This window comes from Pteropus alecto, unplaced genomic scaffold, assembly GCF_000325575.1.
Source record: "Pteropus alecto unplaced genomic scaffold, ASM32557v1 scaffold137, whole genome shotgun sequence".
Classification (NCBI taxonomy): domain Eukaryota; kingdom Metazoa; phylum Chordata; class Mammalia; order Chiroptera; family Pteropodidae; genus Pteropus; species Pteropus alecto.
In genome coordinates, this window is record NW_006440135.1 from 4685457 (window position 1) to 4697980 (window position 12524).

General features: G+C 64.0%; 1 protein-coding gene across 1 annotated transcript in view; it reads right to left on the bottom strand.

Moving 5' to 3' along the window:
* The window catches only part of AHRR (aryl-hydrocarbon receptor repressor), a 45226-nt gene that overhangs the window by 30279 nt on the left and 2423 nt on the right, over nt 1-12524 (bottom strand). The window contains 1 exon segment of the mRNA XM_025050510.1: nt 10823-11004. Within this exon segment, the coding sequence (XP_024906278.1) occupies nt 10823-11004 (182 nt within the window).

Sequence of the window (12524 nt, forward strand, 5' to 3'; positions counted from 1 at the left end):
CTGTCACGCGATGGGGCCTCCGCGCCGCAGTGACAGCAGGCTGGACCCCGGCCATGGCCTCGCGTGCGAGCAGAGCCCCCGCCCCCACCCCCGGCCAGGCCAGACGAGAAACCGAGTGTGTCTGAAGCAGGCAGGGAGCTTTCCCGAAACCCGCAGCCCGAAGCCCTCGAGTCCCAGGCCCCCCCAGTTCAGGGCGCCAGCTCCCATGGGGGTTCCAGGTTGGCGGATGAGGGTGATGACACTGTGGCTCGGTCCCGGGCACAGACCCCCCCCAGGCCCCCCAGGCCCTTCCCAGCAGCCCCCAGCCTCGGCTCCGGGTCACCGGGCTCTGCGCCCACCTCAGGGCTTCCTCAGCGCCGCTCTTCATCCTGGGCTCAGGGTGTCCCCCAAGGGTCTGACTTGGGGTGGGCTATGGGCAGGGGCAGCGAGGCTGGACGGAGGACTCTGTGGACCACCCTGGCCCTGCCAGGGAACCCGCCCCCCTGAGCCAGTCCCCCGCCGAGGCCGCGCCAGGTCGACCGGGTAAGGGATCAGGGAGGAAAGCTGGCAGGGAACAGAAGCCGGACATCCTTCGGGGACATGGTGAAGATGTGGGCGGAGTCACTGTGCCCCCTCAAAGGCCCGGCCTGGCAAGGAGGTGGCATTCGGGGGCCGAGAGGTGCCCCAAGCCTGGGTGCAAGGAGCTCCCTGAGCACCCTCCGGCCCTGTCGGTCCCCGGAACGGAGGCCAAGCCCCGGGAGACGGGCCCCTATCAGGCCCCGCCCTGAGGCCTCCCAGACTGGCCTCCGAGGGGCGGTGAGGGGCAGGGGCCTCCGAGACCCCCGTCCCACGGCATTGGGCAGCCGTCTGTCAGAGCTCAGGGTCACACTGCAGAGCTGCGGGAAATGGAGGGGACCAGGCTCATGTGGCCCCGAGTCCCTCCAGCTCCCTCCCCCACTCTGGGTCCCTAGCCACGTGGGGCTCCCACTACCACGTCCTCACGGTCCACCAACTGGCCGCAGAACTAACTGGAACCAGCCCCTCTCACTCACTGATTTCTCGCATCCGTAAAAAGGCGACGTTGAGCAGAGAATGTGAAGCAACACCACGGAGACCGCGGCCGTCCTGTGGCAGCGGCGCACACACGGAGCGTGCGCCCCCCAGGGCGGGGGCACCCCGAGGTTCAGGGCTGAGCGCACTCCTGCTCGCTAGGAGACCTCCGCTTCCTTGGCACGGAGGAGCCTCAGGGCAAGGCGCCACCCTGCGTGAGCCCCGCGCCCCTGCGCCCCGTCCCCCACCGGGGGCCGCTCGGGGCCGTGTGCCTGAGATTGGCCAGTGAGAGGTGCCTAGTGCTCCTGGCGGAGGGGACCCAGAAGACTCCCCCATCTCTGCCCCTGGCGGTGCCGTGACACCCAGAAGGTGACAGTCATGTTGCTTCCAGCTCCGGGGAAGCCAACTCTTTGGGTAAACAAGACCAGTGGGTCTAGGACAAGTGAGTCCAGGGCAGGGGGTCCAGGACGGGGGATGCACTGTATGTGGGACTCATGGGGCTGTCCGGGGTTGGGGTGCAGGACTCGTGTCCCCAGGGTGATAGGGAGGGAGCCAGGGGTCCCGCAGGGGCTGAAACCCGACTCTGGCCAGCTGCGGCTCCTGGAGCGGATGGTCCGCGCCTGCAGACCAGGCCTTGCGTTGAATGGAACACGTGCTAGTAAACCCGGGCACGATTTCTGGCTCTGCCCTGTGCCCCGACCTCCACGTCTGGGGTGGCGCCCGTGGCAGGTGTCATCTGGGTGTTTCTCCTGCAGCCCTGGTCCAGCAGTTCTCGTCCCCTGCCCCAGACCACCTCTGCCTCGCCACATGTCCCTGTCCAGATGTCTGGTATGACCACAGCTGTGCTCTGCTCCCCCTGGCCGTGCCTAGAGGTCAGGGGTAGGGGGGACGCAGCGAGCTTGGAGGCCTGGCAGAGGGTGAAGTGCAGGGCTGCTCCCCATCCCAGGTGCGTCTGCAAAACCCACCTGCGCCCGTGACATCACACTGCGGGACGGCCAGCTCCGTCCTCAAACGCTCCCCTCCCCCTCCCTTCACTCTCCCAGAACTAAAAGGTGACCTCGTGTTGCCTCTGAAAGGTGAGCAGGACGCGCACGTGTGTCCGTGTTTCCTGATGGCCACAAACTGCATTGGCAGGGGAAGCTCGTGGCCTGTTATCTCCGGCACGGGGAGTGTTCGCTGCACCTGGAATGTGGGCTCTAAGCAGCTGGCAGGGTTGCGGTGCTTAGTGCCCAGCCACCTGCCACTCTGCACGGAGAGGTGGGGTTCCCAGAATTCTTGGGAGCACCCTGGCGGGTGACAGGCACGTGCAGAGACAGCCTTGAACTCGACCCGCGTGAAGGAAGATGTGTGTCCGGCGGGTGTGGAGGAGCGGGGTGGCTCCGGGGCGTGCTGTGTGTGCATCTGCAGGGAAGTGAGGACACACGCCTCGGCCTCACCGAGCGGCCAGGCCGGCAGGTGGGCGCAGTGGGGGGGCGGGGCGCAATGATGCGGTCCCGGAGAGCCCCAGCCCTCCCCGGAACACGGGCACTAGGCGACCGGGAGCCGGGGCGGTGCAGGCTGCCTCCAGGGGTCTGCGGGGAGCGGGGTGTTGCAGGCACCTCCTCCTGCACCCACAGAGTGAGCATGTGCTGCCCGTCCCAGGGAGGCGGCCTGGCACCGCCCCAAAGGCACAGGGGCTCTGCCCTCCAGCTCCCTCTGCCCAGCTGTGGGGTCAACACTCCCCGCCTTGACTGAGGGGCGTCGTCCACAGACCTGTGCCTGCGGCCTGCACAGCCCACCCCAGATGGGCGGCTCAGGGGCGTTCCTGGGGGGCAGTGGTGGCTCCCCCTCATCCACGCCCACTTCGCCTGGGTATCCTGGCCAGCAGGAGGTGACAAGGGGCAGGGTGCAGTGCAGCGCAGGGGGCCGCCTGAGGCTTCCCCTCCCTGGCTCTGTCTGCCAGCCCCACTGTCCCCAGGCAGCCTGTCTGTGACTGTGGAGCACACCCAGCTCGCCCGGCACACACATGTGCACAGCACGCCCGGCACGCAGCACGCCCGGCACACACACGTGCACAGCACACCCGGCACACCTGGCGCTCTCCTGACTCCATGGCTCCCAGCCAGTGCTGGGCCCGACAGGTAGGGAGCCAGGCGGGCGGGGTGGCCAGAGGAAGAGTAACAAGCTGGGGCGTGTGAGTGCTGCGTGTGCGTGTGAACGCTGCATGTGTGTGTGCGTGTGCGTGTGAGCGCTGCGTGTGCGTGTGCGTGTGAGCGCTGCGTGTGCGTGTGCGTGAGCGCTGCGTGTGCGTGTGAGCGCTGCGTGTGGAGCGAAGACGGTGGCAGTGAGGGACAGTCCCCTTCAACAGCTTCCCCGCAGGGGCCGACACGCACGACAGAGCGAGAGGCACCTGGCAGGCGGAGGCCCGGGTGGGACTTGGGAGCTGGCGCGGGTGTGCCCGCCCGTGCTGTCCGCCCTCCCGCCTGCCAGGGCCGCGGGAAGAAGGGGTGGAAAGGGCTGGAGCTCTGTCGGGCAAGGAGGCGCCTCAGGAGGGGACGAGCTGGCCCCACGCACTTGGAGAGTGAGGGCCGACCTGAGACGCGGCATCGAGTTGGTTTTAACAGAAACAATTTCTGTATTTTCTAAAATGCAGCAGGCGAGCTGCAGACAGCGCGCACTGTGACGCGCTCGGAAGGAGCCTCGGACGTGCGTCCCCTTGGGGCCAGTGCCGGGGGGAGGCAGTGGCCGCTCTCGTCTGCGGGAGCTCGGGCCTCAGGTCCCGGCAGAGACACACCCTCCCGCAATCCCCAGGTCACGCTGCAAGGTGCAGCCAAGATCGGCTCCTGGGAGGGAAGAAAAAAACAGCATCGTGGCTGCGCCAGGTCCCGCAGCCCCAGCGCGAACGCCGGGCCGAGCCCAGGATGTGGCGCCGTCGTCACGTTTCACCTGTCGGGAGGAAAGTTGACCGGGGCCAAGCTGAGGGCCCAGGGAACGTCTCGCAAGCCACGGCCACCCCGCCCCAGAAGGCGTTGCTGCTGCCGCCGAAATCAAATGTGTGTCGTTGCACGGACACCTGGGGGTTCCGGCATGAAGGTGGGCGGGCGGGAGCCACTCAGCCAGGACCCCGTGCTGAGTCCGGGCAGGCCGGCGCCTCGCAGGGACGGGCCCCGTGTCCTCGGCAGCAGTTCCCGCTGACCACAGCCCCAGGCCGGCCCCGACCCCAGCATCCTGGGCCTCAGTGTGCTGCTTGGCTGCCAGATGGCATCTGGTTCCTGCACGCAGAGTCCACGGCAAAGTGGCTGACCACAGACTCTCAGACCGCACGACTCCACCTGAAGGCGGCGGCCTGTCCATCGTCACTGCCCTCGGTGCCCTCACACATCCGTCACATGCCACTGCACGTGACAGGCTCATGGGTCACGCATAATTCACCTCCGCCGGGTGAGCTGACGAAGGGTGGAGGAGCCTAGGGCTGAGGCAGGCGGACTCCCTCGCACCCCACGGCACCCCATCGGGCCAAGGCCACCCCCAGTGCCCACGGCCACCGCCGCCAGCTCCTGCCTCACCCCCCACCGCTGCTCAGACCACGTCTGTGAAAAGGGGTGGCCGAAGTGGCGTGAGAGAAGGACTGTGCCCAGAAATGCCCAGAGCCCCCGAGAGTCCACGGCGACTCGCCACAGGCCCTGCCGCCCTGCCGGCCCGCTCCCTGGACCCGCCGGCCCGGGGCCTGGCCCCACTGTCCCGCCACTGCTCCCGTCCGCCAGAGTGTCCCTTGTCCCCCCCAACGCCGTGTCCTGACTCTGAAGGCAGCAGCGAGTTGCTCTGCAGACGCCCCCGGCCGGGCTCACCCTGCTTCCTCGTCGTGACACCAAGGTTGCTCATCTTCGGGGGAACATCGCGGAGGGGACGCCGTGTATCCTGCGCGTGGCACAGGGGCCACTTGACTGCATTACTGGCCGACTGTGACACTCAGGACAGCGCGGCAGGGCCCCCGAGTCCGAGTCACCCGCTTGCGGGTGGCGCGTGTCTCGTTGAGCTCGGGCCCCTCGCTTCGTGACCCCGCGTGTCCTGCACCCATGGGCGAGGTCACGTCAGTGTCTTCACGGGCATGTGGCCGTCAGCTTCTGTTTCTTCTGAGTCGATTTTAACGAGCTGTATTTCTAGGAATTTACTCATCTATGTTTTCAAGTTTATTGGCCTGAATTTGTTCCTCGTGGCCTGAAATCATCTTTGAACTGCCCCTTTGACGTTCCTGGCGCCTTCTCTTTTCTCCTGGGCCAGTAACCCCAGACCTTTGTGAACGTCATCATTTTAAACCACCTTATTCTGTTTCTTTTCCATTTCTCCAGGGTCTTCTCCATTATCATTTGCTATGACTCTCCTTTCGTTTACTGGGGTTTTCTTTATCCAAACCACCAAACTCAGCGCTTAAGGTCACCTTGAGCCTTTTTCGTTTGTATATAAACAGAAGGTTTTTATTTCTAAGCATTGTGTTAGCTGCGTCCCACACATTTTGATTTGTAAATGTCTTCTAAATTCCATCCTGTCTTCTTCTTTGATCTATGCATTATCTACACGCGTGTTTACTTCCAAATAAATGTTTTTCGAGTCATTTTTTTTCATGATTGATTTCCAGCTTAATTGCACTGAGGTCTCACCATGCATTCTTCATGATTTTGTCCTGTGAAATTTGTTGACACTCGCTTTATTGACTAATATGTTTTTGGTACATTTGGAAGTTTCATATGGGGTTAAAAAGATGTAAATTCTATAGTTTCAGACTAGAATGTTTTATGTACGTCCGTTCGATGAGCCCTTTTTTGTGCTGTTATTCTATAATCTCTATTGATTTTTATTTGATCTGTTAATGCTGACAGAACTATTTTAAATCTTTCTCTCTGATGAACTCATGTATTTTTCCTCATTGTTCTGTTTTTTATGTTTTCGAGATCACATCATGAGAAGCGCACAAATCTACAGTTACTTCCTCCGCGTGACGAAACGAATTCGCTGAGCGCCGCGCAGGGTCACACTCTCCCACGGTCTGCGGTACTTTTTTTTTACTCCCAAATCGACTTCACAACGTGAACGGTTTCGTCGGTTCTTCCGGTCAGTATTTCCCCAGCTTGCGCTGCCAGCCGTGCTGCGCCTTTGCGAGCCGCTGGGGGACCCGGCGATGGCCCCGGCGCGCAGGCCCGTCTTGCTCCCTGTCGGTGGCAGGGCTGGAATTCTGTGCTCCCCACTTCCCCCCGCTTTTCACGCTCCCTTTTTCTCCTGTCTTCTCTCTTTTCCTCTAATCGATACATCGTCCCCACCCATTTTCTCTCCACTAGTTTGAAAGTTAAACCCCACTTTTTCTGTCTTAATGATTACCCTACAAATTTTATTAGAAATTAGCCAATGACCCTCCAAAGGTCATTAATACAAGAACCGCGGACTCCAACACGAATCTCCCGCCGCAAGTTAACGTGCTGAGTGGCTAGGGACCGACCGCGCCTCTGCCCAGCACAGTGGGTGCCGCCTGCCTGGCTCCCCGCCTGCCTGGCTCCCCGCCTGCCTGGCTCCCCGCCTGCCTGGCTCCCCGCCTTCCCACCTCCTCGAACAAGCAGCCTTCCTGCATCTCAGACCTTCCATCCTGCTGCACGGAGCACCCTCTTTGAAAGCTCCTTTCGCACGGCTCTTCGGCTCTCAGCTTCACCTGGGTTTTGGTCTCCGGGTGTTCCCCGTTCCTGCTGGCTCACAGCGCCTCTTAAAGGGCTCAGATACCCTATCTTTCTTGTTCTGGCTCCTCCCCGCAGGAGGCCTGGCTGTCACTGGTCCGCTGGAGACTCTGCCACACCGCGCATGTGGAGGTGGGGCCGACAGCTCTCCAGTGCACCTGTGAGGTGACAGGTGCTCAGTGTGGGCTCCTTGGGTCGGAATTCTGGCCGAGGCCGCAGGACGGCAGGTGCCAACTACGTCCAAGTCCCACAGTGAGACCCAGTCCCCCAGGGGACCTGACTGGGCTGCCACGGAGGCGTCAGAGGTGACATGCCCCAGGCTGGGTGGGCCGTGCTGTGAGTCCCACACCCCACCTGCACCAGCAGAGGGTGTGGCGCTTCCTCCCGTCCCCTCGTGCCAGCGAGGGGCATCACGAAGACCGCTGCCAGGGCCACGTGCTCCTGGGGCTGGCGGGGACACCGAAGCCTGGGGTGCCCAGGAAACCCACGGGGCAAGGCAGAGGCTGCGCCAGGAGCTCCTACCGGGAAGCTGAGCTGAGTGTGCGAAGCACCGCGTCCAACCTGGGCCGGAGGAGCAGGTTTCCTGGGTGGCAGGCAGGGCCCATGTCACAACTCTCCCAGACGGTGCCTGCAGGTGTGAGCGGAGGCTTCACCCTCGGACACCTGGGGCCACGGAAAGAAGTGCACGTGACAGCGGAGAGGACAGCCTGCCAGTCCGCTCCCATCACACGGACCGCAGGTATGAGCTTTCAGGAAGCCGTGACAGCACCACCAGCCCGGGTCCTGGCCCAGCCATGGTGCCAGCCCAGCCCTCCCGGTCCCCAAGCCGCTCGGCCTGCCTGGGGCCTGCGACTGGTGACATCGAGCTGCCTGGAGGGGCCAGCGAGGCCCCGGGCTGCCCCTTTCTCTTGAGCCTTCACAAAAGTCAACACCATAGTCAACGACAACAGGAAATTTCAGGCCGTTGAGGCTGAAACTTCCCAGTTCACGTCCTTCCCAGAGGAGACGTTTTACGCAAGCTTCAGTGCAAGTAGCTCATCCAGTCCTGAGTCAGAAAGCACAGGGCGAGATCCAGTGTTTGTAGTCGGACTTTTTCTAACTGCACAGTGGAAATGAATTCAGGAAGCATTTCGAATTTCCTCTAAAGTGTACAACTTCAGAATCCTTGATAGAAAAGGCGTGATGGACAAATCGGGTTTGTTACGGCACTTGACTCAACGGTGACAGTCACTACGCCCCCGCTGTGCAGGCCACCGACCTGCAGCGAGGCGTGACTCAGCCTCGAAGGCGCAGGCAGGCGCCAGGACATCCCCTGCAGCACTGGGGCCGTGGGGTCAGGGGGAGACGGGGCGTCACCAGACAGGTCGTCACCGGGCTTCTGGTTAAGGGTGAGGCACCCGGTGACGCCTGACTCCTGGACCTGCCCGTCCAGCAGAACTGGAGTCTTTCCGAGACCTCCAACCCCGGCTGGCTGGGCACAGCTAGACTGGGCCAGAGAGGAAGTACCAGTCCCCTCCCAATCTGCCGGCCCGGAAGCCCGGTCTGCGTGGGCGTGTCAGAGGGAGGAGCGTGGTGACCGGCCTCCGGTGGCCCAGCACCTGGCCCGAGCCGTCCACACAGCCCCGTCGCTCCTCCATAATGAAGAGGCGCTTCACAGAGGCCAGGCTGGGGAGCCCGCCCACCCGTCCTCGTACATGTGTCGGCCACTCGTCACATCACGGTCCTCCTGCACACCGTGACGACACCCCGGGTCGCCCCACTGAACTGCCCCCAACACCCCTGGGACTGAGAGTGACACTAAGTGCCCCCAGGCGAGGTGGCCCCACTGCGGGGACCGGGGGATACGGAGGCCCACGCACCCCCCGCGAGGGCTGTCGAGGTACGTGGCGGCCAGCAGGCCTCCCGTGAGTTGTCACACATGCTGATGACAAACCTCTCCCCGAGGGACGTGGGGCCCCAGCCCGAGTCGGAAGGCCAGCTGGCCTGGTCTCCTCACAGCCCCCGGGCCTGGCAGCCAGTGCCGAGCCTAGAGGGGACCTAGAACAACACGCCCTCCCACCTCGGAGGCTCCACTGGCCAGGTGGCTCTGCACTTGTAATTCAGAGCCACTTGGGGGGACGTCGCTTTCAGCTTCCGCTGGGAACACAGAAGCCTGTCACCCCACCACACAACAAGACATCGAGCCTCTGCAGGTGGGCAAGTCCTCTGGGCCCATCAGACACCTGAGGCCCCAGCATGCCCATACCCCGAAGTCTAAGGGGGCATGGCACTTCCAGGGACAGAAGGGACCCGAGCCAGACACTGGACACTGGCCAGGAGAGTCCGACAGAACTGGTACACAGCTCTGAGTGCAGCCGGCACGAAAACTGGGAAGACCCGGACGACAGAGGCTGGGCCGGGGGTCTGCACACAGCTGGCCCCCAAGGGACCCAGAGCTGCTCATAGGCGGGAGGCCGGGCGAGGGTCCTGCGAAGGTCCTTGCAGGGGCAGGTGGGCGGCAGGCCCGGCACCCCGGGGCCGGTGACGCCCAGCGCAGCAGGGGAGGAACAGGAAATCCCTCTGCCCCTGGAGAGGGCCCCACCTGAGACGCAGGACGCCTCGGTGCAGCCTGCAGGCCCCTGGCCCCTCGCCTCCTCCAGGAAGCCCTCCAGCCTAGTGGCCTGGCGGCCCCCACTGAATCCCCACGTGGCACCCTGTCCTCTGCCGCCCTCCAGACCTGCTCTTCCGGAAGTGTTTCATGAGCTTGTGCCTCTAGCCCCGGGGGCCTAGGTGGCAGCCTCTTAACCCAAAGGTTTAGAGGTTTTCTGGGGAGGACTGATCTGGGCTGGGTGCTGGGTACTCTCCAGGCCTGGGCTGCAAAATCTCAGCGCACTGTCCTTGTCCTAAGGTGCCCACAGGCACGTGTGTGGGGTGGACACAAGCAGGTGGCCTGGGGAGGCGCCCCAGAGCAGCCTTGGGCACTGCCGACGCCTCGGCTGTCTGCCCACAGGACCTGAGTCCAGCTCAGCACGCCCCACAGCCACACAGCTTGGGGCAGAATGGCCTCTCCGTAAGGGGACATCTGGGCATGGCTCCAGACCAGCCCTGCACTGCCAACGAGGGGTCCGTGGCCCAGAGCAGAGCGCAGACGCAGGTGGATGGGCTTCAGAGGGACTGGGAGGCGGCCGAGACCACACCATGCGGAGTCTACACGTGGAGCGGGGCTGTCCGAGCAACTGGGGTCGCCGCTCATGAGAGGCAACGCAGGCCTGGGGTAGCCTTGGGGGGGTCGGCGACAGCACCTGGCTGGAGTGCGTGGGGGGCAGGGCTGCCTGCAGGTCCCTGACTGGCCACGGGAAGGTGGGGTGAAGGCAGCGGGCTGAGTCCTCAGGAAAACCTTCCTCCCTCTCCCGGGAGCCAGCGACAGGGGGTCAGTCACTTCGTGGGAGGTCCTGGCCCCCACGCCCCGCCCGCCTCACTGCAGCCCGAGGCGTCTGTTCAGCGCGTGAGCCGCCTACCCGGGCCGACGGGGGCGTCTGCGCAGCCTCCACCCCCCCCTGGTGTCCACACCTATCTACTTGAGACGCGCACCTGGCCTGCTTCTCAAGACATGCCCTGAGTTCGTGATTTTGTAAGAAGTTCAGACTTAATGCAGGGGTGACAGCGGCAGTCACGGGCTTTGAAGGGTGGTGACGAACAAGTTTCTTTCTTCACATGGAGAATGAGGCCAGGCCTGGAGCTCAGATGTGGGGCAGCACCGGAGCCACTCTGAGGGGTTGACACGCCAGGGACCCCGGGCCGACAGGGGCCGGCACACAGCAGCCCCGGGACAGGCAAAGCCACAACACGGAATGAGCGCCCGGTGCTTACACCGGCGGACAGCAGCTGAGCTCAGCCCGCTCCTGCCCCCCACGAAGGGGACCCGCCTGGTCCCCAGGGCCTCAGCCATGAGCCAGGCCAACAGGGGGACACCCAGCCCCTGACCCTTCCCCCGGGCTGCTCTGCTTCATCAGCCTCAGTGACCCCTCTCTAAAGTTCCCCAGGACAAGCGGCACGGCCAGCCGGTCCCACAGAGCACAGAGCGGGCCGGCCGGGCTGGGCGGGGCGAGGCCTACCTTGGAAGAAGCTCTTCACGCGGAGGTAGCTGACGCTGAGACGCAGCACCGAGAGCTTGTCCAGCTTGGAGACCACATCGGCCGGGAAGGGCAGCAGGCTGGCCAGGTGGTCCAGCTCGGCGTTGAGCCGGTCTCGGTGCCGCTTGGAAGGGTTCGACTTCTCAGCCCCCGTGGCGGGCTTCCTGCGGGGAACCCGGCAGTCAGACCGGGCGTCTACACCAGTGGCCTCCGTCACACAGGCGGAAGCCTGTCCCCAACCTGTCCCCAGCCACGGCTCCCCAGGAGTGATCAGCCTCAACATGGAGCTGCCCCAGAACGGACCTCGCCCGCTCCCGATGGCGGACGTGCAGGGGACGGCACCTCAGTCTGCGAGTGTCCCCTCCCGGGAGAGGGGCGGAGACGGAGGACGGCGGCCGGGGGTGGACATGGTCTCACTGTGCACCGGTGCCCGCATCCGCGCAGCCACAGGCGTCCAAGTCCACACACACACGCACACGCACACATGCACACACACACACGCACACACACATGCACACAGCCTGCTCAGGCCGGCGGCTCTGCCAAGCTCACTCCTGTTTGGGGGCGTGGGGGGCTAGCGGAGACGATGATGAGTCAAAGAAAAATAAAGACGCGTTGCTTCTCTCCGGAAACTTCACACTAAATGTCCAGATAAGTTAGACTAAGAAAAAACCGCGAACATTTACACACACGCACACACGCGCACACACACACGCACACGCACACACACGCCCACATGCACATGCACACATGCGCACACACGCACACACATGCATACGCACACACCCACACACACATGCACACAGCCTGCTCAGGCCGGCGGCTCTGCCCCAAGTGTGGGCGGGAGCAGCCCCCCCGGGCCTCGGTTTCCCCCCACAGCGGGGCAATCAGGGCCCATCCCCACCCCTCCCGCTGTGCGGCCTGTGGGTGGCCAGGGCCCCGGCTGATCCCCTCGGGGGGCACCTGCCAGGCCTCCCTGTGCACCCTCCCCGACCCCAGGCCGGCCCAGGTGGGCACTGCCTCACAGCCACCACCCTCGTCTGGCCCTCGTGCCCTGGGATGGCAGTCTGCTCACGTGGCCGCTTCCCGCCTCACAGGACGGCGTGTCCTGCGCCTCCTTCCTCCATCTGCTCCCAGACCAGCCGCCCCTGGGCTCCTGTGCTCGGGGCTCCCCTGCCCAGAAGTGTGCACTGACGGACAAGTCCAAGAACGACAAACTCGTCCACGGGACAGCACGTCAGAGGGGACGCGGTTCAGGAAAGAATGACAAGGCCATCTGGGCGTGACAGGGTGCCCGTGACCTTGGTTCTGGCAGCGGTTTACACGGATAATGCCAAGCAAACTGTGCTTTAAATCTGGGCAGCCGGGGTACTCGCAAGTGGCCCAACAGAGACAGTGGGAGCGCCTGACACGCTGCTGCACCCCAAGGCCCCCCAGGACCCAACGGCGCGGAGGTCCACTATGTCTGCACCCACTGTGTCCAGCCCCAGGGGCCCTCTGGGGGCAGGTTCAGCCCAGGGGCCAGGCGCCTGTGAGTCTAACAGAATTCCATGTGCTCTGGTCACCCGCACCTTCCAGGAGAAAGATGGGCACGCACAGACCCATCACCCACACCCGCCCCCGAGGACAAGGCCCAAGAACACGGCCAGACCTCTGCCCGCAGCCGCGCCCTCCCCGCGGCCCC